This window comes from Canis lupus, chromosome 14 (genome assembly GCF_003254725.2).
Source record: "Canis lupus dingo isolate Sandy chromosome 14, ASM325472v2, whole genome shotgun sequence".
NCBI lineage: Eukaryota > Metazoa > Chordata > Mammalia > Carnivora > Canidae > Canis > Canis lupus.
In genome coordinates, this window is record NC_064256.1 from 44,183,124 (window position 1) to 44,209,361 (window position 26,238).

Consider the following 26,238-nt stretch of genomic DNA (forward strand, 5'->3'; position numbering starts at 1 on the left):
AAGGAAATAAAAAATGTCAAGGCCATGAGGTAGGAATGAGCTTGGTATGTTCAAGAGATACTAAGTTAGTCAGTATGGCTAACATAGATTTAGAAGAGTTTGGTGACAGATGATGTGGTCAAACAACCAAGGACATGCAGAGTTGAGACCTTGCAGGGCCTTGGAGGCAATGAAGTGGTGCTGGGCTGTAGGAAATAACACACACCTAACAGAAGCCAATCCTCCCTTAGGGGAGAGACTCGCTCTGCTTAGCATCCAACTGATTCAAAAGGCCTTCCAGATTGTGGCATCCATTATAAAAAGCATTATTGCATTTTTTCTCTAGATATGTTAAAAACATCCTACACCTCATTATCAAGGGTCCTCTTCATTTTCCTTGGTTAGTCTTATTCCTGAAAAAGCTAGCCTTCATAGACAACAAGTTTGTTTTTAATCTAATAGGCACTCGAGTGGTTATGTTTCCCCTTGTTTTAACTGCTTAAGAGCACAAAGCCCAAATCTGATCCAGTTCACATGTTCATAGGGTTTTACGGCATTGTATTTTGTGGATGTCTGTGATCTCTGGCTTCATTTTGCTTTTCCTGCCCCTACACTTGCCTGGCTCAAATGTCCTCTTTAATATACTATGAAGTTTTCATTAATCTTTTCATTGATCATCTATCCAATCCATCCAACTCAATGCCCTGGCCTCACCCTATTCACATTAAATCATATTCTGGAGGGAGAGGGACAAGGACGGGATATTTTAAAAGCTCTCCAGATGATTCTAACATGCAATCAGCATTGACAAGAGCTGATTTAAATTTTAAATGTTTGCCATTCAAAATTTCCTGACATTCTGCTTCCCAACAGGGTGTGTTTATACTTTACAATGAAAAGGTAAGGAAAGATTTCTTTACAAAATAACATAACTATGCACATATAGAATATAAGATGTCTTCTGACTTCTACAGAAAGGTACAACTAGAGAGTAAGAGAATGCCCATGCAAATGTTGAGATGGCATTCTCAGTAGACTTCAGGGTCACGGAATGGCCCCCTGGAATGTTCACCCAGACTTTCTTTCATCCTCCCATAGTGTCCTGAAGACAGAGGTCAAATGTCATTTCCATTACTGGATTCCAGTAATGTACCAATTCCAGCTTGGTACAGTATCCGACACATAGCAGATACTCATGGAGAATTGGTTAACTAAAATAAAATGTGCACAAGGGGTTATGAGTCACCCTATTTGCCAATGAACCTGACTTGTACATCTTCCATCACCGTAATTTTCTGTGTGAAATACAGAAAGTATACAAATTCTATCCTGGAAGACTTAGCCATCTGACAAATGTTGGCTTTCTTAACTACCAATGCAAGTGAGTAAAAAGATGGCTGTACTCACTACACAGAGAGGAAAAGTGAGGAGGAAGAGCATTTTCACTCATACTCAGGTATCAGGTTAACTAATTCATGGTCCCCTCATAGACTCCCCACTGAAGCCGTGGCAAACTTTCAACATTCAAAATATCCACAAGTCAAAAGTAACTGATAAAAACTGAAGGTATTAAGTTCTGGTTTGTTACAGAAGAGCATAAAATATTATCTGGGCAAGAAAAATTCATTTGACAACTGAGTCAGAACAATTTTCTATGGAAAGTCTAGCAAAAAAAAAAAAAAAAACCTGGGAGGAGGTACATTTTAAAAAACAAATCTGTTTTTGCTGAACTACTGCTGATAGCAGGCAATAGGCAATTAATGTTTGAATTAATGAATGGTAGCTCTTACGACATCATAATCAGACCCTAGGTGAGCCTGCCCCACTGTATGAGTCCTTTCACTACACCAACTGTGTTCCAGCAGGTGGCTCTGCAATGTTCTTCAACTACTCTACTTCCATCTCTCCTTGATTCTTTGAAATATCTGGTATTTTTTTTTGAAATATCTGGTATTAATGTGACCAGCCATCAGTACACAGTGATATTACTCAAAACAGGTATGGAAAAAACAAGCAAACATATAAATAAGAAAAAAAAAATATGAGGTATGTTTGTGCCACTGTACTCAGATTCCCGTATATTTTCAGGATGAAATTATTAGTATACAGAAATCTTTCCTACAAAGAGAAAAAGTAGGCAAGCATGCAATTAATTTGTTCCAAGGATAACATATTTAGAATTAACTGTTCAGCTCTTAGGTTTAGCATCTGTGGTATTTGTCGGCTTCTAGACTAACAGAAAGCAAATGTCATAGTGCAACTCCATTCCTTCTGCTTCCTATTTCAGACTATCTGTGGTGATTTGACTCACTATGAAATTGGCCCCAACAAGAAGCTAATGCGTTATGGTAGAGAAAAGCAGAGTAGAGCCCTCATGATCCATAAATCTCATTCCTCCTGAGAGCTGGTTCTATCCCACACTGAATGTCTATGCATTCTGAGAGAAGTACATTGATTTGCTTCATTCATTTTCCTTTTCTGAATAATGGCTTATAGTCTCTTAATTAAAAATGATATTGAACTAGTTATCCCTTGATATAATTTTCTGAATTGCCTACTTACATTATCTATGGATATAGATAATTGTTCCAAGGATAACATATTTAGGGGGAAACTAGAGGGAAAGAAAAGGAGAGATACTAACAGAAAAACAACCAACCAAAATACTATATGAATTTTGAATAGTTAACTCTTAGTCATATATGAAAATAATAACAAAAATACTTCTAGATATCTAAGGACTCAGAAGATGTTCACACAAGATCTTTCTAAAAATGGAAGCCAAGAAGTGCTCCAGCTGACCACAAAACTCAATCAGTATTAGAAACTCAAGAATGGAAAAAAAAAAAGAAAAAGAAACTCAAGAATGAGGAAAATATATAAATGATGTGCAATAAAACTGGTAACTCTTAGTGTCAAATAAAAATAACTGTTGTTAAGCTAGATATAAAACTTGAGGGGATCCCTGGGTGGCGCAGCGGTTTGGTGCCTGCCTTTGGCCCAGGGCGCGATCCTGGAGACCTGGGATCGAATCCCACGTCGGGCTCCCGGTACATGGAGCCTGCTTCTTCCTCTGCCCATGTCTCTGCCTCTCTCTCTCTCTCTCTGTGTGTGACTATCATAAATAAATAAATAAAAATTAAAAATAAATAAATAAATCTTGAAGCAAATATTAAAAATAATATTAAGGTTAATTATAAAAAATAACAATTTACTTATAATCACCTAGATTAAAAATCTCATGGTATTTCAACAAAAACAGTGATTATGGAGGAAATAAATAAAAATACAATAAATGTCTCAGCATTTGCAAAGGAGTGGCATTATATACCGTTTCATATTTTTGTTGATTGACACATAAGTCAATAAAAATGTAAAGGTGATCTCTGGTAAAAGAAAAATAAGATATATTTAAAGAGACCATTTACAAAGCTAGCTAGTGAGTAGGGTTATGGGCAAATAGATAAAGAGGATTAGAAGGTACAAACTTCCAGTTACAAAATAAGTAAGTCACAGAGATGAAAACTACAGTATAGGAAATATACTCAATAATACTGTAATAGGGCAGCCCTGGTGGTCCGGTAGTTTAGTGCTTCCTTTGGCCCGGGGTGTAATCCTGGAGACCTGGGATCAAGTCCCGCATCGGGCTCCCTGCGCGGAGCCAGCTTCTCCCTCTGCCTGTGTCTCTGCCTCTCTCTCTCTCTCTCTGTCTGTCATGAATAAATAAAATCTTTAAAAATAATAATACTGTAATAATGTTGTATGTTGACAGATGGTGACTATACTTATCCAAAAAAAGAACATAAAATTAAAAGTCATATGATAAACTAGATAGGGCAGAAATTGCAAGATATTTTGTCAACTGAAGATTAACTATCTTTTATATATAAAGAGCTACTATGAATCAATAATAAAAATATAAACATCCTAATGGGAAAAATGAAGGGGGCAAAAACACAATGAAATACCTTCCACTTCTACTGGAAGACATTAAAAAAAGACAACTTTATAGAAAGAAATTTAATAATATACATCAAGAGCTTTATAGTTTTTCATCTACTTTGACAGAGGAATTCCACGTCTAGAAATTTATCCTAAATAAATAATCAGAGGTTGGCCCAAAGACTTTTGACCTTGTATACCTTGTATGACCTTGTATACCTATACCTGTTATATACAATAATGAAGAACTGAAAACCAAAATGTGCAGAAATAAAGGAATACTACTACATACAATGTAGTCATTTGAAGCATACTTTCAAGAATTTTCAGTATCAAGATAAAATGCTTAAAATAAAAATAGTAAAACAAAATACAGAACAATATTATGCTATGATCCCAATTTATGGGGAAAATTTTTACTTATATATTTCATCAATGTCTGGCTGGAAAGATTAAAAGTGAAAGTGAAATATATATATATGTATATATATATATATGTATGTATGTATTTCAGCATTATAATCTAAACAAAAAATGTTTATAAGGCATTAAATATTGATCAAAAATTGATCAATATTGATCAGACTTGCAAATTATTAATACTTATGCATCTTATTTGGGAATAATAATGATTTTCAGCCCTGAGAGCTGTTAAGAAATACTGATTTAATTTTTTCTAACAACTATGGGTTCTGGTCCAGCTAGCTTTGTATCAGGTTGGTTAATAAAACCAAGACTTTTGATCTCATTCTAATCAATTTAATACCAACATATGTTCAAGTACCCCATGCAGGTCAGGCTTTCTTGAAATCATGGTTTTCTGGTAGAAAAGAAGAATGAGCAAAACAGCTTAGGATAATCTAGTACAAACTGATCACCAATGGAAAAAAAAAAAGATGTAAACTGAATCTCTTAACCACCAGTGAACTAGTCAACAGCATTACTGGGCGGCTAAATCTCTTACAGAGTATTAGATATAGGTTGGTATTTTTACCACCATCTTCTTAACTCTGCATCCAAGCCTCTAACTTTCTTTTCCAATTTTTTTCAAATAACAGCTATGAGTTATCAGGCACCAACCACACACAGGCTCCATTCTCAGTGCTTTACAGATTTATTTCTGTTCTTTGCATCAACTCTGTGATGTGTATTATCATCCTCAGAAGGTAATTTTCGCAAAGAATCTGCATGAATCTGCCAAAAAGCACAGTGCAAGCAGGGATTCAATTCTCCATTTCCCCACTAACTGAAATGTGCTTTGATATTCAAACCATCCTCCCACAAAACGTACATAACCCAGGTTTTGTGCCTCTGTCCACTTCCTTTCTCCTCGCTCCCCATTTTAAAATATAACACCTCCTGCAGGACTAACCTCAGGCATCCTTGAAGTCCTGGCTACAAGATGCCTTCCCAAACACCCCCAGCAGATTTAGGGACAAGTCCCTTTATACTTCCAAAATAGCTTAGTCATATCTCAATCGGCATACCTAACATTTTGTTAACTATTAGCATTTATTCATCTGTCATTCTTGAAGTGCCAGTTTTCTGCTGGGAAAGCAGCCGTCTAATGCTCCCCTCGGTGATTAGTTTCAGAAGGTAACTTAAGTAAACTAGATAACGGCAAACAAATTATTTCGAAGTACCTCTTTAGATTGTGTGTTGTCAGGAATTGGATTTTCAAATGTAATGAGTGTAATTGATTATAAGAGCATGCTTCTTTTGAGATGATGTAGTAGCTGCCATTGCTGCTTGCATGGGCTGCCAGCAGGGAGAATTTAAATGTTTAAAGCATCTGAATAGACTGTGAGAGGCTACACTTAAGATATGGAAGAGGTGTTGGCTCTGCAGCTCAGGGTCCAACATCTGTCCTGAAATGATAAGGGCCCAATTATGCCTTAAAAGTGCCATACACATAAACCTTTTGCCCCACCGAAAGGAGCAGCCACTTGGACAGGATTTTGTAAACAAGCTGCAGTGGCTGGCATTTCACTTCTTTCCTTGAAACTCTGTGCTAATGCCCCCCTACCCTCAGGTTTGAGGACCGGGATGTCTGATACACATCTCTGTCCTCTCAGCATGCAGGAGGCACTTGGTAGATGTTAACAGACACTGACTGCTGACGAACGCTCACCTCCACAAATCCCATTGGGATCAACCCCCTCGCTGAGCTCCTGGAGCCATCGATGTTTGTGTCTCTCCCTGGAATCTGGCACCACACCATTGTACCTTTATCTCAGGTATGTGTTCCTCCCTGGGCTACAGGATGAGCATACGGTGTGTTTGGATCACGCAGTACATGCTCAAGAAACACGAATACATGTGTGAGCAAATGGATGTCAGCTTTCAAGAAGCACACGGGTTTCAATCTTTTTTATTTAGAATACCAAGAGTCATGACTTTTCTCATCCGAATTCTGATGTTGGCCTCAGTGAATTTTACCTGCAAGTTTGCTTCATCTCAGGAGACCTGAGTCTCCTGAGATGAAGCAAGGACTTAAGAGAAGTTGAGAATATGAAAGGAGGATCAAAATGCACGCAAGGATATGAAAACTCCTAGCCCAGCGTGATGGCAGAGATGGCTATTGGCTAGGCTTTACTTAGATAAAGGAAGTAATGAAAGCCTCATCATTGTGTCACATGACATGAAATGAGAATGATAAGCTGGTATCAAAGAAACCAAGAAATAACAACACCCATCCGCTGTAGGATCTTTATACAAAAAAAAAAAAAAAAAAAAAAAAGGACTTTAGTCAAATAGCACAAAGGTCATGCCTAAGTGGGGGCGTGGCAGTCAGCCTCATTCTATTATGTGCTGAGGTAGATCCTAATATTTAGCCATTTGAATTGATACCCTGAGATGGTGCTTCATTTGCAATACCTTTAAGTATGTTTTTTTAAGTGGGTTTGGACAGATCTGGAAGATTCCCCGGTGGCATGTTACCTTTGGGCACCTTGGCCCTCCATCTCTCCCGATTGATGTGCACCACCTCAGTCCAAGTGGCTTTAAAACTCTTGTAGTCAACAGGGATGACAGAACTGTTGATGGGGGCGCTTCCTTCTGAGCCAGTGCTCTTGACACCCGATCTCTTTGCATCTGCCGAACTGATGCTGTTCAAACTGGAGGACAAAAAATCATATCAAAGAGGAAGGTCAGTGTTTAAAAAAATGTATGCCAATGAGTGAGCCCAAGAAAGTATTGGTTAACACTTCTCAAGTTGTATTGTGAAATTCCCGGGTCCTGAAGTTTGCAATTCCTATTTTCCATATATGACAAATGGGAAATTCTGTATTTTCAACAGGAGAAAAAAAAATCAAGATTTCAGCCTCATGAGCATCAATATTCTCCATATTTCTTCCCTGTTGACTGGTGTCCTCTTATTCAATGACTAGAATTCCCTCACATGAATTCTCTGTCTTTAACTCTGAAATTAGTTAATTTGAAATTGGGCTTCTACTTGGCTTCCCAGTGCACCCACTTGCTTCCACACTGACCACTTTTCCAGGTTACCCAGCCACTTGTACCTCTTTCTCTCCAGCTCCACCTCCCACTGGACTGGAGTGTCTCTGTCCCCAGAGTCCCCAAGGCCACAGTAAGATGATTTTCTTATGTTCCTGGGGGAAGCTGAAAAGGCACAGACACCTCGGAGATTGTGGGGAAATGACTTCTACAAAAGGCATTTTTAAAATGAATATTATTACTTCAAGCTTTAACCATGGGTGATTTTGCAAATATAGGAAGTATCATCTTCTGGGAAACTTGAATGTATCACACACTTCCAGATGGCTAGCGCTGTGACCCACACAAATGCAAACCCACTGACAACCATAACTGAGGCTGGCTAGATAAGTAGGCTGTGTTTCAGCCCAGTGCTTGCAGGGCTGTGGGGCAGGGGACTCAGGTGGAAGGCTTCTGTCCTCCGTGAGAGTAGTCCTCCCTGAGCCCATTCACCTTGAGCATCCCCGGGTTCCCACTGTCTTTTTTTTTTCCCACTGTCTTAACAGTTGTTTTACCTTCCCTTCTATTGACTCCCTCTCTTGCTTCACCTTTCTTATTTTCCCACTAATTCTATTTCTCTCCTTTCTCCTATATGACAAAGCCCTAGGTTTTACCTGGACAAGTGGAAAAGGACTAGCAGTGGTACCGCTAATAAAAATCAAGGGTTAGCTTTACTGTAGCAAGCACTTCTTCCGTGCCCAACCCTGTGTTCAGGGCTTTATTACACTGAATAATTCCTTTAATCTTCCCTCCAACCTAGGAATATTATACCCCACATGAGGAAACTGAGGCTACTCACCTGAGATGACACAGCTACCAAGTAATGGGACTATGATTTTTAACGTGGATTCTGACTCCAGAGCCTGCTACTAATCTATGCTCAATATAATGAAGTTGTTTCAAAAGGTGATTTAAAATTTTCAGGATTTTTTTTCCCTTCCTCCACTTCATTCTCTCCCTAAACCTAGAAATGAAAATCAGTTTCATTTCTTGTGAGAATTCTGATCAGCAGTACTTTCTTTTTGTAGTATGGGGAGCAAGGACTGTCTGGGCCCAGGAGGTAAGTGTCGTGATAGGTGCTGTCTTGAGCAAAAGCACCAGAAGAGAGAATGGGGTGGAGGACCAGTATTGGAAACCCACCAGTCATGGTGTAGAGCATGGCTACCTCCTTCCAGGCCAGCCTGTAGAGCACAGACAGTACACCTTCCATTCCTCTGAGAAAAAGAAAGAGGCAGACTTCTCTCTTATAAGAGAGATAGGGCAAACATCATTAGGAAATACCCCCATCTCTACCAAAGGAACCACTCTGTCCTCGTGGACAGGCCAACCTGACCTCTAACCTTCGAGTTTCCCCACTGACCTTGAACGCCTCTGTCCTATCCCGCCGGTTTGGGAGGTTTCATCAATTAAGGGACTCACAATCTTTTCAGTCATGTCTGTGAGCACAGTGAAGGTGGGTTCCACAATGAAATCAATAAAACCTGAAGAGAGACAGCAACACTTCAGAAGAGCTACATATTACCTGGCCTTTCTATATTTTCCAATGGAGACTAATGAATCTTATCTTTTTTCTTTTTGAAAATTTATCCACAGAGGAGCTCCAGATCAGATTAGGAGTGAGTAGGTTGGTCTTATTCATTTAACATATTCCTTGAGCTGAATACCATGAGTCAGTTCCATTTCTCCTGCATAACTTTCTTATGATTTTCTAGCAGCTAGCTCAATCAAGTGATTAAGAAACACATATTCAACCCCCACAATGGAACAAATGCTGTGGTCGGTGATGCATATAGATGAAGATGTAGAACACAACCTGTCTACCTTCAAAGAGTTTATGAGAGATTAACTGAACAGAAAAATGACCCCTAGAGTATATGGCAAGGGCCAAAGGAGAAGACCAAAGAAGGCCCCTGGGAAGGTAAGGGAGGGAGGATATTTTCCCACCCACTGAGAGGCCTATGAATAGCTTTATGGAGGTTGTGATGTTTGAGCTGAGCCCTAAGTGTCTTCACACTAGGTGGAAGGGATGGAATAAGCAAAGTGATGAGGATGAGAGAAAATGCAGGATGTGTCTGAGGAATAACTGGGGCTTAAGGATTTTTTTTAGAGTTGGAGAGGCAAAGCTTGAGAAGGCAGGAAGTCATCATCAGCACAGGGAGGGAGGCTCCTAAGGGTCAGGCCAAGGAGTTGGGACTTCGATGGGTATTAGAAGTCCCTTGAGATGTTTGGGCAGCCTCATAGTTTTTTTTTAAATGTTCTTTGGGAAAATTGATTTGTCAAGAAACTTAATCTGGCAAGAAAGGAGAGAGCAGGAGGGGATGAGGCTGGGAAAATCTTTCAGAAGCTGTTGCAATAGCTAAAGGAAGGCAGGATCCAGTGCCACTGTAAGGTGGGGGTGTCATGGAGGCATAGGTGCAAGCACAGCAGGAGGTGGTGCTGCCTCTAAGTGGGAATTGTCAGAGACTTCCCCCAGCAAAGCAGAGAGCCCAGAGTCGATGGGGGAGAATGTGGCTGGGGAAAGGACGATGGGCTTGGTCTTAGATTGCTGATTCTGGGGTACAGAGGACATGTCCAGATGGGAGAGAGCAAACAGAATTGGAAGAAAAGGGTTGGAAATTAGGAGAGGGGTCAGATTCGGAACTGTACCTTAGAGATATCACCATGTCAGGGAGACAGCTGATGTTAGGCTAGAGTTATTGTATCAATGTCTCAAAAAAATACCCAGGTGTTCTATAACACATTAGTAGAAAATATATAATCTGGAACTATTGGTGATAGTTCGTTACGCAGCCACATGAAAGTTGGGAGGAAATGAAATACCAAATCAAGCATTTGTTTGGTGCAAATGCTTATTTGGTTTTCATAATGACCAAGGTGGGTGATCCTGGCATTTAATGCCCAGCAATAAAGGTTGCTAAAAGTCCTACAACATAATTGGCAAAACAAGCAATGTCCCAAATACCCATAGTATCCTGATAAAGAAACACTGATGTCCAGCTTTGTATTCTTAGTTAATTGTGGTACAATTTTATAATTTCAGTTCAAGCTGAAACTGAAGTGTTTCATGACAGTTTTCACCTTTTTTGCTTTTGTACAAGTTAAAGTCAACATGTCCAAACCAGAACTAACTCATCAGCTTTCCCTCCAACCCTTATAAACAGGACCACTTAATCTGGATTGCTGCCTTCACCTTAGCTTTGTGTTCAGCTGAATCCTTAATATATTACATGCCACCTCTCTTCTGGAAAGTCTCCGTCCTCCTTCAGTTCTATCACTCATCATTGTTTGCTTGTAATCCTGCAGAAGGCACCTAGCTGATTTCCTTGCCTCTGGACTTACTCAAAATCCTCCAGCTATCCAATAGAGAAGTCTTCCTAAAACAGTGGTTGACAAACTTTTCTGTAAAGGGCCAGATAAGTGAATATTTTAGGTTCTGTGGGACAAATCTATGACAACTCCTTAACTCTGTCACTATAGTGTAAAAGTAGCCATAGCAATATGCAAATGAACGAGCTTAGCTCTGTTATAATAAAACCATTTACAGGACCAAGTGGTAGGCCAGATTTAGCCCACAGGCTACAGTTTAATGACTCTTACTCTGCAGCATCAATTTCCATATTTTTAAATCTTACTTACAATTCTTTAGATATACCCTGATTTTCTCTCTAGACATGTTCACTTCATCTGCCCACTACTCCAGCCAGGAGTTGTTTGTAGTGCCCTGATCACACTAGGCTGTTTTAAATTTCTCTGCTTAGTATACGCTGATCTCTTATCTGCAATGCCCTTCCACCGACCCATTACATACCTCTCACCTACAGCACCATTTGCCTAGATATTGCCCACTTATTTCTTAAGCCTCAACTCAAATGCACCCTCCAACAAGTCTTTCTGAGTCTAACAGTCTACACACTCTGTTCTGTACCTGATTATACCATATACAGAACTCTATCTTTGCACTGTAACACTCAAATAGATTTTGTTTTCCTAACATCTTGCCTACCACCTAATACTAGTTCAATGTCTTTGCAAGCAGATACCATATATAATTTTTATTTGTTTTTTACGACATACTTCTATTACAGTGCCTAGCAGTGCCCTGCACCTAACAGAAACTCAATATATTATCATGAAAAAAATGAATGAGTACTCAAAATACAAGTAGAAAAAAAATCAGTAAATCCTTGTTGAATTTACTTTTTTGAATGATTTCAGACTCTTCCAAATGAAGAGCACTGATGATATTTAATTTATGTGTGATACTGGTAACCTCTCTCATATCTGAGGATTTTCGAAATGCATATATATTATGGTAATTAGCAGTACAAAATTACCTCTACCAAAAAAAAAAAAAGTGTTAAAAAGTTTCTAAAAAGAAGGAAACATTTAAAATGAGCCAATCCTGAAAGTAGCGTTATCTAGGAAATGGGACTGTCCTGGAAACAGGGCCAGAGGAAGTATCATTGAGGAGAAATGCCAAGGAGATTTCCGGTATTGCATGCAGAATGGAGAGGCTGAAATAGAATGGGCTTCTTGCCACTGATTCTTGTCATCACATTGTAAAGTTGAGGCCCCTTTTGCTCTTGGTGGGGAATGATAGAAACAGCAGAGAATTGCTCTCTAATCTCCCCACAAACCAGCCACATTCCAGGGAAAAGAGTGGGGAGAACACCTCCATCAATCCAACCGACCATGAGCACAGCAGAGCAAAATGGAGCCAGGTTCCCTGCCAAAGAATCACTGGGAACATCTGAGCTTACTTTTAGGTATCCCTCTCTGTTTATTCTTTCCATCCAAAGGGCTGTAACACCTACCCACTTGCGACTGAGCAACCATCGTCGACTTTCGGTCACACAGTGGAGAAAAAGGCAGCCCCAGCTCTGCTTCTCTGTCACCCTAGAAAAACAGGAGGTCATAGTAAATTAAGATCAGTAGGTACAGTTGCCCAGATTTTATTTAGCACCTTCAACTGCCACAAAGGCCACTGGTCTTTATTATAATTATTACAATTACATTATGTAATAAGTCCTTCTAGGTCCTGCTCCTCTGCATAAAAGGCACCAAGAAACTGAAGCCCTTTGGAGTCCAATCAGTCCATCCAACTGCAAAGGCACATGCTGTTGTATAGAAAGCCTCATCAGGCAGCAATAGGTCCCCTGAGGAAAATAAGAAAAGCCATTGCGTCCCGTGGCCTAGAGCCAACACTGCAGTCAGGATTCCTATGTGTTCTCAAGTTGTGTAGATCTGTGGCCTTTCATGAGCCAGTAAAGCCCCTGTGTTGTGGGCAGTCTCCAAGACACAAATTCAAACTGGACTGTTTTGGTTTTATTCTCCTAGTGTTGCTATCTAAACCTACACACAACTCAGGTAAGTGCTTCCAGGGTCTTAAGCACAGGCTCAGTCCATAATGAAAAGTGGACCAAAAAAGAAACAGTAAATAATTGCTTTTGTTTCTCAAGTCAGACAGTAATAATTCTCTGGCCAATATATTCTCAATCTAACCAAAAGCATCACTATAACAAGTAGGTACTATGGAAAGTCTAAATAATGAGGGAAATGATTTTTGAAAACCTGAACCAAAAGCTTTAGTCACACACCTAGAGGAAAGGGAGAAGATGGCACCCTTCTTATAGTAGTGAATTAGTGCTGATTCATTTTACTAGGATAGAATCTGCTCAGGTTAATTGTTACTGATTTGAGTTGAATCTGGCCTTTCTCCCCCTAGCTGTGTGATTATAGTAAGCTTATTTTCCCTCTCTACATTTCAGTTTTATGTTCTATAAAGTATGAGATAATACCCTCTATTTCACCAGGTTGTGATGAGGATTAACTGAGAAATATATGTAAATAAATAAAAGAACTATTATTGTTTCTCTGATATTAGATATCTTAGGTATCTCTAATATCTAAGTCAAGATTTGAGAAACATTTAGTGAATTTGTTATATCAAATACACTCTGATTAGAATAAATATTAACAATACATTAAGAGTAAATAAAAAGTAATAACAACTTCATTCAAAAACTAGATCTGGATTAAAAACGCAATACTTTTTCTTTCTAAGGCATGTTATGAAAGAGAAGGGATGCTGGTCCATATACAGAACATCTACTGAAAGGAAGGAAAAGGAATGGGTGTCTGAGGAAGATGAATGGTGGGGTCACAATAGGTGCTGGGGTCATCCAAGGGTCTTAGGAACAGTCCTGAAGTGGTTCAGTTCAGGTGTCCTGTATAGACACCTCATGGGACACAATGGCTTTTCTATTTCTGAGTATGCCTTGCTAAGGACTGTACTATCTCTCAAGTGGCATGATAAAAATAATTTACCCCTAAGCTACTTCTACTTGGACAGGATGCAGAGAAGGAAGAGTATAACATAAACTGTTGTTGTGTAGATGGTTTAGCAGGATAACTCAGCTAAGACAAATAAAACTCATTTTAATTCCTTATGAAGCAGGGATACAAGGTGAGTTTTTGGTACATTTTAATGGGGGTGGTTTAGAAGAAAAGGTGGTGAACACTAACCATTTGACTATTAAGGTATAAGCATCAATTTGGATTTTATTATTAAAAAAGTATAAGCTATGAAATGACATCCCATGGATTTATCCATACCCATATCTACACATCGTTTACATTTTTTGGATGTAATTAAGCTGAGTAGACTCAACTATTAAAAGCCTATTTTAAAGTAGTGGTCATTGAATTTCCTTTGGAGGACAGACATATTTATGAATTGGAAAAAAATGTGCAGAAAGTAATATGAAAGGAGGTACTTCTACAGCTGAATTCAACTTGATTTCAAAAATATCATATGACTATAACTACTGGTCCATGTGGAATTATTCATACCCTTTCCTTTTTACTGAAGACCTTAATATTTTCCAAAAAAAAAATAAAGGGCAAAAGTCTTAGGATGAAGGATTTTTTTTAACTAATTCATTTTTTTCTTCTAGGACAATGCACAAAAATAAGTATCATTCCCATGGTGGAGTTTAAGACTAATAAAGTCATCTAGTCAATCTGCAAAAGAAACACAATGCATATTTGTTGAATGAATGAAGAGATAATTTGATTAGAAACACTCAAGCTCCTTTGGCTACATTATGACAGGCAGGCTGGGGGAACAATGAGGCAGTCAGCTGTTCATAAAACTTCCCTCTGTTTCCTCTTCTATTTCTGTCCATACAGTTACTCTACGTTTTCCAGGATCTCTGCCTGTTAGTGCTAGATAATAAAACAAGAGGAAGGGGATGTATCTCTACCATACTTCTGGCATATAAAATCTCCTATGTCTACTTGTCCATGTTCTTCCCTTTTTTGCTGGCTTGATGTAGATAAGCAACATGGAAGCCATGTAGAGTTTGGGTCTAAAATCACTGCTAATTATAAACTACCTGCCAATCAAGAAACACTTGTCCTGTACTTCACATGAGTGGGTAATAAACTCCCATTTTATGTGTGTTATTATATATTCTGTGTGTTACAGCAGCCATATGTAAGCAACAAACCAAATAAGAGAAACAAAGATTATTTCTATATTGTAAGTTCAAGGGCAGGTGACGTCTCAAGTGAGTCTTTCCAGGTGGAATGAAGAAAAAGTATATTATTGGAGAGGGTAACAAAAGTATCACACACAAAAAAATTGCAGCAATGTACAGTTTTCTTTCCCAGGAGAAAAAGTTATAAATATGAAGTATAAGAAAATTATTGTGATTTTGGATTTAAGATAGTATAGTAAAGACATCTGTGTCCTTTCTTCTCAGAAATTATCCTCTCAAAACAGGAGAGCAAGAATCAGAAACACAAATACTAGGAAAAATCTCTCCTCTCAAATCAAACTATATGAGGAATGGCTACTAAATGTTGTGCATATCGGATAAGGAAGAGGTCAGATCTCCAGAGGAGAAGCCTATGGCTGAAGATCTCAGATAAAACTTGAAGAACATAGTTCTCCTGGTTCTCTCTGGTGTGAGAAGCAACCCTGAACCCTATTTAGTCCCTAGGAATTGTAGAAAAGGAGAATTTGAATGAGGAAATACATAGGCATGGCAAGAGGATGATGGATGGCAGAGATTGCTGCCCACTATTGTCTGGGAAGAAATAAAGATTAACGCACATACCCACACACACACACACACACACACAACACATCCCACATCACAGAAACCTCAAAAGAAACCATGAAGAATCTCTGCTATTTTAGAATATTGCTGCTCTGGTTCCTCCTGGGCACATATCTCCTGCAAATAGTCTAAAAACAATACATTTCATTCACTGATAGTAAATAATAATTATAATAATAATAATAAAATGAAGGAGGAAGAAGGAGCACTACCATCACTACCAACAAACAAACAAAAAAAACTTGTGAAAAGATATTTCAAGTGAAAAAGGGGGAAAAAAGGGAATAAAGGAAGAAACAAAAATAAATAAATAATGGATAGGAAATACCAGAAAAAAACAGTGCCACCCAGTGATGACCAAACATTGTCATGAATAGAAGGAAACTCCTGAAATTATCAAGAACAGGGACTCAGGCAAACAGGAGCTAGCAGAACTCAGGAAAGATATGGAAAAGAAAAACAGAATCATGCATAAAAGAAGATTGCCTGGAAGCAGCACAAATGAGTCGTTCTTGATGAAAACAATATTAAGGGGCATGAAGGTCAGGAATGTAAAAAGCAGACCAAACAAATACCACTGATCAAAGAGTTAATGAAGATTTAAAGTTAAAATATAGACATGGAAGAAAAACAAAAGAGAGCAACATATGAACTGTTTTCCCTATAGAAGAGAACTGAACAAACGGAAAACAAAAGCATTCAAAGATTTAATCAATGTAACTTGAATCTATAGAAGAAAAGAACATGCCAGTTCCCAAGAAAAGCTATTACAGAACAATCATTACTGAAATTTATCCTAGTAAGATCAGTAAGCTTCAAAGGTAAAGTAGTAATCCTTTAGGGCACATAAGCAAAAAGATATGTCACCTAGACAGCTAGACAGGAAAATAATTACAGCAGGGTCTCCAACCTCTCCATGGCAATATTCACAGGTGGAAGACACTTGAGTGAAATCTTAAAAAGGCCTCAGGGAAAGAAAGTTTGATTAAAAAAAAAAAAAGTCTTACCCAAGCAAACTATGGCCCAAGTAAACTATGGCCCAAGTAAAACAGTAGTAGAAAAATGGGCAAGTACACAAAAATGTGGTTTCATTAGCTCTTCTAGAAGAAATCTCTTGAGGAACAATGTTGGCCAACCAGTGGATGATCAACCAACACTGAGTAGATGTTAGAAAGTACCAACACTGAGTAGAACCAAGACAAGAACAACTAGAAAATTATGCTTTTGCCAGATATGCTTTCTACTGTTCTGGGTCACTTTGTTTAGCACATATCTTTTGTAAGCAGCATGTAGTACATGCCATAGAATGCTCATTTAAAAAATCAGGACAGGGGGATCCCTGGGTGGCGCAGCAGTTTGGTGCCTGCCTTTGGCCCAGGGCGCGATCCTGGAGACCCGGGATCAAGTCCCACGTCGGGCTCCCGGTGCATGGAGCCTGCTTCTCCCTCTGCCTGTGTCTCTGCCTCTCTCTCTCTCTCTGTGACTATCATAAATGAAAAAATTAAAAAAAAAAATCAGGACAATTTAGAAATAATATGCCCAACAAGTAGTAACAAGGAGTTAATTATGTTATAGAAGTGAAATGAGGAATAATGTCTGGAGGTAATGAATAAACATTGGCTTTCTGCTGTAGATGAGGATACGAATATATCATTTAAATATGATATATAAAATAATCGAACTATATTTAAATAACAAAGGACAGACTATAAGAATTAAACAAGTTAATAAAACCACCTAAAATTAGATGCTGGAGAAGAGGAGAGAGGAAGCAGAAGTTTACTACTTTTTATAACAAGGAGGCAATAGATAAATAAATAAAGGATGTAGAATTTTTATCATCAAGTTAGCCACTGGAAGAACTAAAAACTATATAAAACTTCCAAGTCATCAGAAGAAATAGAGAACAAAGCAGATGGCACAGCCAATATAATGAACTATTTACGAAGAAGCTATAAAAACAGAAGGCATAATATAAAATACTATGGCATCTAAGATCAAAGATTCCCATAATTTCAATAGATATGAATACAGCTGATATCAAATAATAAAAGAAAATAATTTTAGATGGCCTCATAAAAAAAACCTCAACTATATTCAGTGTTTAAAGGGCACATCCAAACCAAATTGTCTCTGAAAGGTTAAAGGTAAAGGCCTGTGCAAAGACAAGGGTCATATTCTTAAAATGAGTCAAATTTGAATTCTAGGTAAAAGCATTAGATGAGATGAGGCAAAGAAGCAGGCTTTATAATGATAAAGGGTACAATAAATTATGACGATCTAATAGTTATGAATATCCAAGAACCAAATAATACAGAATCAACATTCACACTACATAGAAAAGAAAATAGAAACACCTGTCAACCCACAATAGATCAATTTTTCAAATGATATATAAAATACCTAAGTGACATAATTCATAAGGTAGACGTATATGGTATTCTTTGAATTCTATGCCTTGCAAGTAGAAGATGAATCTACTTTTCAAGAGCAATGAACATGCACAAAACATTATATGGTAGGTGACAAATAATTCACAATAAAATCCAAACAATGAAAAAATTCTTTGAATTTCAATAAGCCACAAATTAATTATAAAACTAGAGAGCAAAAGAGCACACCACTGTTAAAATATATAAACAAACACCTCTATCTGAACCAACTCTTCTGTAAAGGAAAAATCTACACCAAAATTACAGAATATTTAGGAAGGAATGATTGTGAACATATTGTATATCAGAATCTATGAGATTTATAAGAAAAAGACAAATTCCTAGCCTTATCTCTTCTAATTCTAAACAGGCAGAATGAAATAAGTGAATGGATCATCCAACTCAGGGAGTTAGCAAAAGAACAAAACAAATTCAAGCAGAACAAATGAATTAGTAAAAATGAAAATCTCATTTAAGGTATTATCAAATAAAATAAAAACAAAATAATCAAATGATTAGCCAATTTCATAGAGAAGCAAAGGGAAAAACACTAATACATGAAATGAGAATTAGAAATGGGGAAACAACCACGGACACAGAGGATATTAAAGAATTGCATGAATTTGATGTTTGCAAAATATTAAAAAAAAACCCAGAAATATAGAGGAAATGAACCTCAAGACTTTTATAGCATGTATTTACCAAAGAGGCAAACTTCTACTTTTTAAAAGTCAATATTTCATTGAGAAGCACCCCAAGGCCATAGCTTGGATTTTGTAAAATATGGTTATAGTACTGAAGATGTAACTTACTCTTTTAGCAAAGTTGGAAGGTCTGGTCTATCAACACTGAGGCTATGCCCTTATTTTGAATTATAGCCCAGCTTTCAAATGTAGTATTTTCAAAGACTCTTTTTTTTTTTTTTTTTTTTTATTGGTGTTCAATTTACTAACATACAGAATAACACCCAGTGCCCGTCACCCATTCACTCCCACCCCCCACCCTCCTCCCCTTCTACCACCCCTAGTTCGTTTCCCAGAGTTAGCAGTCTTTACGTTCTGTCTCCCTTTCTGATATTTCCCACACATTTCTTCCCCCTTCCCTTCTTTTCCCTTTCACTATTATTTATATTCCCCAAATGAATGAGAACATATAATGTTTGTCCTTCTCCGACTGACTTACTTCACTCAGCATAATACCCTCCAGTTCCATCCACGTTGAAGCAAATGGTGGGTATTTGTCATTTCTAATAGCTGAGTAATATTCCATTGTATACATAAACCACATCTTCTTTATCCATTCATCTTTCGTTGGACACCGAGGCTCCTTCCACAGTTTGGCTATCGTGGCCATTGCTGCTAGAAACATCGGGGTGCAGGTGTCCCGGCGTTTCATTGCATTTGTATCTTTGGGGTAAATCCCCAACAGTGCAATTGCTGGGTCATAGGGCAGGTATATTTTTAACTGTTTGAGGAACCTCCACACAGTTTTCCAGAGTGGCTGCACCAGTTCACATTCCCACCAACAGTGTAAGAGGGTTCCCTTTTCTCCGCATCCTCTCCAACATTTGTTGTTTCCTGCCTTGTTAATTTTCCCCATTCTCACTGGTGTGAGGTGGTATCTCATTGTAGTTTTGATTTGTATTTCCCTGATGGCAAGTGATGCAGAGCATTTTCTCATATGCATGTTGGCCATGTCTATGTCTTCCTCTGTGAGATTTCTGTTCATGTCTTTTGCCCATTTCATGATTGGATTGTTTGTTTCTTTGGTGTTGAGTTTAATAAGTTCTTTATAGATCTTGGAAACTAGCCCTTTATCTGATATGTCATTTGCAAATATCTTCTCCCATTCTGTAGGTTGTCTTTGAGTTTTGTTGACTGTATCCTTTGCTGTGCAAAAGCTTCTTATCTTGATGAAGTCCCAATAGTTCATTTTTGCTTTTGTTTCTTTTGCCTTCGTGGATGTATCTTGCAAGAAGTTACTATGGCCGAGTTCAAAAAGGGTGTTGCCTGTGTTCTTCTCTAGGATTTTGATGGAATCTTGTCTCACATTTAGATCTTTCATCCATTTTGAGTTTATCTTTGTGTATGGTGAAAGAGAGTGGTCTAGTTTCATTCTTCTGCATGTGGATGTCCAATTTTCCCAGCACCATTTATTGAAGAGACTGTCTTTCTTCCAATGGATAGTCTTTCCTCCTTTATCGAATATTAGTTGCCCATAAAGTTCAGGGTCCACTTCTGGATTCTCTATTCTGTTCCACTGATCTATGTGTCTGTTTTTGTGCCAGTACCACACTGTCTTGATGACCACAGCTTTGTAATACAACCTGAAATCTGGCATTGTGATGCCCCCAGATATGGTTTTCTTTTTTAAAATTCCCCTGGCTATTCGGGGTCTTTTCTGATTCCACACAAATCTTAAAATAATTTGTTCTAACTCTCTGAAGAAAGTCCATGGTATTTTGATAGGGATTGCATTAAACGTGTATATTGCCCTGGGTAACATTGACATTTTCACAATATTAATTCTGCCAATCCATGAGCATGGAATATTTTTCCATCTCTTTGTGTCTTCCTCAATTTCTTTCAGAAGTGTTCTATAGTTTTGAGGGTATAGATCCTTTACATCTTTGGTGAGGTTTATTCCTAGGTATCTTATGCTTTTGGGTGCAATTGTAAATGGAATTGACTCCTTAATTTCTCTTTCTTCAGTCTCATTGTTAGTGTATAGAAATGCCACTGACTTCTGGGCATTGATTTTGTATCCTGCCACGCTACCGAATTGCTGTATGAGTTCTAGCAATCTTGGGGTGGAGACTTTTGGGTTTTCTATGTAGAGTATCATGTCATCGGCGAAGAGGGAGAGTTTGACTTCTTCTTTGCCAATTTGAATGCCTTTAATGTCTTTTTGTTGTCTGATTGCTGAGGCTAGGACTTCCAGCACTATGTTGAATAGCAGTGGTGAGAGTGGACATCCCTGTCTTGTTCCTGATCTTAGGGGAAAGGCTCCCAGTGCTTCCCCATTGAGAATGATATTTGCTGTGGGCTTTTCATAGATGGCTTTTAAGATGTCGAGGAATGTTCCCTCTATCCCTACACTCTGAAGAGTTTTGATCAGGAATGGATGCTGTATTTTGTCAAATGCTTTCTCTGCATCTAATGAGAGGATCATATGGTTCTTGGTTTTTCTCTTGCTGATATGATGAATCACATTGATTGTTTTACGGGTGTTGAACCAGCCTTGTGTCCCAGGGATAAATCCTACTTGGTCATGGTGAATAATTTTCTTAATGTACTGTTGGATCCTATTGGCCAGTATCTTGTTGAGAATTTTTGCATCTGTGTTCATCAGGGATATTGGTCTGTAATTCTCCTTTTTGGCGGGGTCTTTGTCTGGCTTTGGAATTAAGGTGATGCTGGCTTCATAGAACGAATTTGGAAGTACTCCATCTCTTTCTATCTTTCCAAACAGCTTTAGGAGAATAGGTATGATTTCTTCTTTAAACGTTTGATAAAATTCTCCTGGGAAGCCATCTGGCCCTGGACTCTTGTGTCTTGGGAGGTTTTTGATGACTGCTTCAATTTCCTCCCTGGTTATTGGCCTGTTCAGGTTTTCTATTTCTTCCTGTTCCAGTTTTGGTAGTTTGTGGCTTTCCAGGAATGCGTCCATTTCTTCTAGATTGCCTAATTTATTGGCGTATAGCTGTTCATAATATGTTTTTAAAATCGTTTGTATTTCCTTGGTGTTGGTAGTGATCTCTCCTTTCTCATTCATGATTTTATTAATTTGAGTCTTCTCTCTCTTCTTTTTAATAAGGCTGGCTAATGGTTTATCTATCTTATTAATTCTTTCAAAGAACCAACTCCTGGTTCTGTTGATCTGTTCCACAGTTCTTCTGGTCTCGATTTCGTTGAGTTCTGCTCGAATCTTTATTAACTCCCTTCTTCTCTTGGGTGTAGGATCTATTTGCTGTTTTTTCTCTAGCTCCTTTATGTGTAAGGTTAGCTTTTGTATTTGAGTTCTTTCCAGTTTTTGAATGGATGCTTGTATTGCGATGTATTTCCCCCTTAGGACTGCTTTTGCTGCATCCCAAAGATTTTGAACGGTTGTATCTTCATTCTCATTAGTTTCCATGAATCTTTTTAATTCTTCCTTAATTTCTTGGTTGACCCTTTTATCTTTTAGCAGGATGGTCCTTAACCTCCATGTGTTTGAGGTCCTTCCAAACTTCTTGTTGTGATTTAGTTCTAATTTCAAGGCATTATGGTCCGAGAATATGCAGGGGACAATCCCAATCTTTTGGTATCGGTTCAGACCCGATTTGTGACCCAATATGTGGTCTATTCTGGAGAAAGTTCCATGTGCGCTTGAGAAGAATGTGTATTCAGTTGAATTTGGATGTAAAGTTCTGTAGATATCTGTGAAATCCATCTGGTCCAGTGTATCATTTAAAGCTTTCGTTTCTTTGGAGATGTTTTGCTTAGAAGACCTATCGAGTATAGAAAGAGCTAGATTGAAGTCACCAAGTATAAGTGTATTATTATCTAAGTATTTCTTCACTTTGGTTAATAATTGATTTATATATTTGGCAGCTCCCACATTCGGAGCATATATATTGAGGATTGTTAAGTCCTCTTGTTGAATAGATCCTTTAAGTATGATATAGTGTCCCTCTTCATCTCTCACTACAGTCTTTGGGGTAAATTTTAGTTTATCTGATATAAGGATGGCTACCCCTGCTTTCTTTTGAGGACCATTCGAATGGTAAATGGTTCTCCAACCTTTTATTTTCAGGCTGTAGGTGTCCTTCTGTCTAAAATGAGTCTCTTGTAGACAGCAAATAGATGGGTCCTGCTTTTTTATCCAGTCTGAAACCCTGCGCCTTTTGATGGGGTCATTAAGCCCGTTCACATTCAGAGTTACTATTGAGAGATATGAGTTTAGTGTCATCATGATATCTATTCAGTCTTTGTATTTGTGGACTGTTCCACTGAACTTCTTCTTAAAGGGGAATTTTAAGAGGCCCCCTTAAAATTTCTTGCAGAGCTGGTTTGGAGGTCACATATTCTTTTAGTTGCTGCCTGTCTTGGAAGCTCTTTATCTCTCCTTCCATTTTGAATGAGAGCCTTGCTGGATAAAGTATTCTTGGTTGCATGTTCTTCTCATTTAGGACCCTGAATATATCCTGCCAGCCCTTTCTGGCCTGCCAGGTCTCTGTGGAGAGGTCTGCTGTTACCCTAATACTCCTCCCCATAAAAGTCAGGGATTTCTTGTCTCTTGCTGCTTTAAGGATCTTCTCTTTATCTTTGGAATTTGCAAGCTTCACAATTAAATGTCGAGGTGTTGAACGGTTTTTATTGATTTTAGGGGGGGGATCTCTCTATTTCCTGGATCTGAATGCCTGTTTCCCTTCCCAGATTAGGAAAGTTTTCAGCTAGAATTTGTTCAAATACATATTCTGGCCCTCTGTCCCTTTCGGCGCCCTCGGGAACCCCAATTAAACGTAGGTTTTTCTTTCTCAGGCTGTCGTTTATTTCCCTTAATCTATCTTCATGGTCTTTTAATTGTTTGTCTCTTTTTTCCTCAGTTTCCCTCTTTGCTATCAACTTGTCTTCTAGGTCACTCACTCGTTCTTCCACCTCGTTAACCCTCGTCGTTAGGACTTCTAGTTTGGATTGCATCTCATTCAATTGATTTTTAATTTCTGCCTGATTAGCTCTAAATTCTGCAGTCATGAAGTCTCTTGAGTCCTTTATACTTTTTTCTAGAGCCACCAGTAGCTGTATAATAGTGCTTCTGAATTGGCTTTCTGACATTGAATTGTAATCCAGATTTTGTAACTCTGTGGGAGAGAGGACTGTTTCTGATTCTTTCTTTTGAGGTGAGGTTTTCCTTCTAGTCATTTTGCTCAGTGCAGAGTGGCCAAAAGCAAGTTGTATTGGGAAAAAGAGAAAAAGAGAGGAGAGAAAGAAGGAAAGAAAAGAGAAAGAGAAAAAAAAAGGGAAGAAAAAGAAAAAAAAACGAAAAAAAAAAAGGGAAGAAAAAGAGAAAGAAAAAGAAAGGAGAAAAAAAGGGGGTGGGGGAAGGATACAAATCAAAAAGCAAAATAAAACAAAAACAAAAACAAAAACAAACAAACAAAAAAGAACCACCGGGGAGTATCTTCTGATTCTGTGTACTTTAAGTCCCTTGGCTTCTCCTGGAAGTTGTCCGTCTAGCTGGTGTTCTGGGGGAGGGGCCTGTTGTGCTGATTTTCAGGTGTTAGCAGTTGGGGGAGCTGCTGTGCCCCCTCCTGGTGCAGGGCTCAGTGGGGGTTGTTTACCCCGTGAGGCCGCAGGAGGAACAGCCCCAGTGGCGGTGCAGCTCTGGAAACCTGGATTCAGCCCCCGCAGGAACTCCGGAGCTCTCCGTCTGCAGGGCCTGGAGGCTCCGGGGCGGGGCCGCTGATCTGCTCAGCTGGGGCAGGAGCGTCCTCGCTGTCCTGGGCCCTCCCGGCCTCTGCCTGTCCCGGGGGAGGCCGGATCCTGGGCTGTGTCCCGGCGCCCTGTGCTCCGGAGCCTGCGCTGGTGGATTCGCGCTCCCGGGCCGCGCAGCCCCCTCCGCGGAGCTGCCACCCAAGCCCCTCCGAGCTGCTCCTGGAACCGCGCAGCCCCCTCTGCACGGAGCCTCTTCTTCTGCCCGAGCCCCTCCGAGCTGCTCCCGGGGCCGCGCAGCCCCCTCCGCGGAGCCGCCGCCCGAGCCCCCCGAGCTGCTCCGGGTCCCGCCGGGTCCCGCCGTGCGCGCTGCAGCCCTTAGGGAGCTCGGCGCACTCTCCTGGGCGCGCAGTTGCTGTTACTGCCTGGTTCCTGCTCCCACTCCCCACGAGCCCCTTTCCGCCCGGGAAGGTCGGTGCAGCTCCTGCTCCTCCGGGACGGGGCTCTCCTGTCCTGGGGACACTCGCCCCGGCCTCAGCCCGGCTCCTCGCGGGGCCCCTCCCCCTTGGAGGCCTTTGTTCCTTTATTTCTTTTTCCCCGTCTTCCTACCTTGATAGAAGCGCGAATTCTTCTCACTGTAGCATTCCAGCTGGTCTCTCTTTAAATCTCAGGCCGAATTCATAGATTTTCAGGATAATTTGAAGGTTTTCTAGGTAGTTTGGTGGAGACAGGTGATTTGGAGACCCTACTCTTCCGCCATCTTGCTCCTCCCCCCCTCAAAGACTCTTATAGTCCCATTGAGATTTCCCATTTGAACTGTCCGATTTAAAATCTATAGTTAAGAGCTGAGGCAACATTTCTCCTACATTGGTTACTTACAATGGCTCATGGCATCTGGGTTAAAATATTAAGTCGATAAAAATAATTTACTGAATCATAATTACTAAAAAATGGTTCCAGTCCAGTGAGCTAACATTCCACTCCCAATAGGCAAGAAATTCAATAAGGTTATTTTCACATTGCCTCTAGCACCTTTTCATTCAATTAAAGCATATGTGTATGCAAACCAGGTTTCCTTTATGGGAAAAATTGTGCACATATTTAAGCAATTTCTCATAATCACTCACAATTAAAAGAAAGAATCACTCCTATACCTCAAACTTAAATGAATTAGCTATCACCTACCTTTGGCTATGGATTAAATACTCTCAGCCATAGGGGGTGTTATCACACAAGCAATATTAAAGAAAGCATATAATAAAATCCTTTCACTAATATTAGAAAAACAGCTTCCAGAAAATTGGCTCAAAATTAGGCCTTGATTAAGGATGAATTTGCAGTCATTCTTGTATATATAAGGCCATACCTGTATAGCTCTAGTTCCTCGCACACCACTGGGTTCTCCTTGAAAACAAGTCTGAGAGACCAAGCAATGACTTTGGAAGGGGAAATGCCCACATGTAGAATCGGGTACCTTAGGGTATATTCACATAACAGTTTACGGGAACATGCGTATGTGCATGTGTTGATGTGCACCCCTAGACAGTGTGAAGGAAGTGTAGAACATTTAATGCCAGAAGGACCCTAAGGAAACATATGGTTCAACCTTCTCCTAAATCCCTCCTGCTGCCAGCACCTCCTAAAATACAAATCACAGATAAGACCACTGGGAACTAAAAAAAAAAAAAAGACCATTGGGAACTAGAAGAGGGATTGGATTAGTCCCACAAACCAGTTGGAATAAAAGCTCCAATAAAGGGTCTTCTGGATATTGCTGAATATGCTATTGACTCTGCTCCCACCTCATCACTAGATATTGTGTACAATTTCAGAAGAAAAAATACACACATG

The 26,238-nt window shown here is 39.3% G+C and overlaps 1 protein-coding gene and 1 long non-coding RNA gene across 12 annotated transcripts in view; one reads left to right on the forward strand and one right to left on the reverse strand.

Annotated features, from left to right (window-relative positions):
- Window positions 1-26,238, reverse strand: part of PDE1C (phosphodiesterase 1C) — a 490,416-nt gene that overhangs the window by 58,668 nt on the left and 405,510 nt on the right. For all 11 annotated transcript variants that reach the window (XM_025464556.3, XM_025464559.3, XM_025464561.3 and 8 more), the window contains 3 exons: window positions 12,231-12,312; window positions 8,777-8,897; window positions 6,862-7,037 (listed from right to left, as the gene is read on the reverse strand). In XM_025464556.3, coding sequence (XP_025320341.1) covers window positions 6,862-7,037; window positions 8,777-8,897; window positions 12,231-12,312 — 379 coding nt within the window. The remainder of the gene's footprint in view (window positions 1-6,861; window positions 7,038-8,776; window positions 8,898-12,230; window positions 12,313-26,238) is intronic.
- On the forward strand, window positions 1,837-8,296 carry LOC118350652 (uncharacterized). Its single transcript, XR_004804870.2, has 3 exons — window positions 1,837-1,977; window positions 5,997-6,158; window positions 8,177-8,296. It is a non-coding gene; the product is annotated as an uncharacterized LOC118350652 (long non-coding RNA).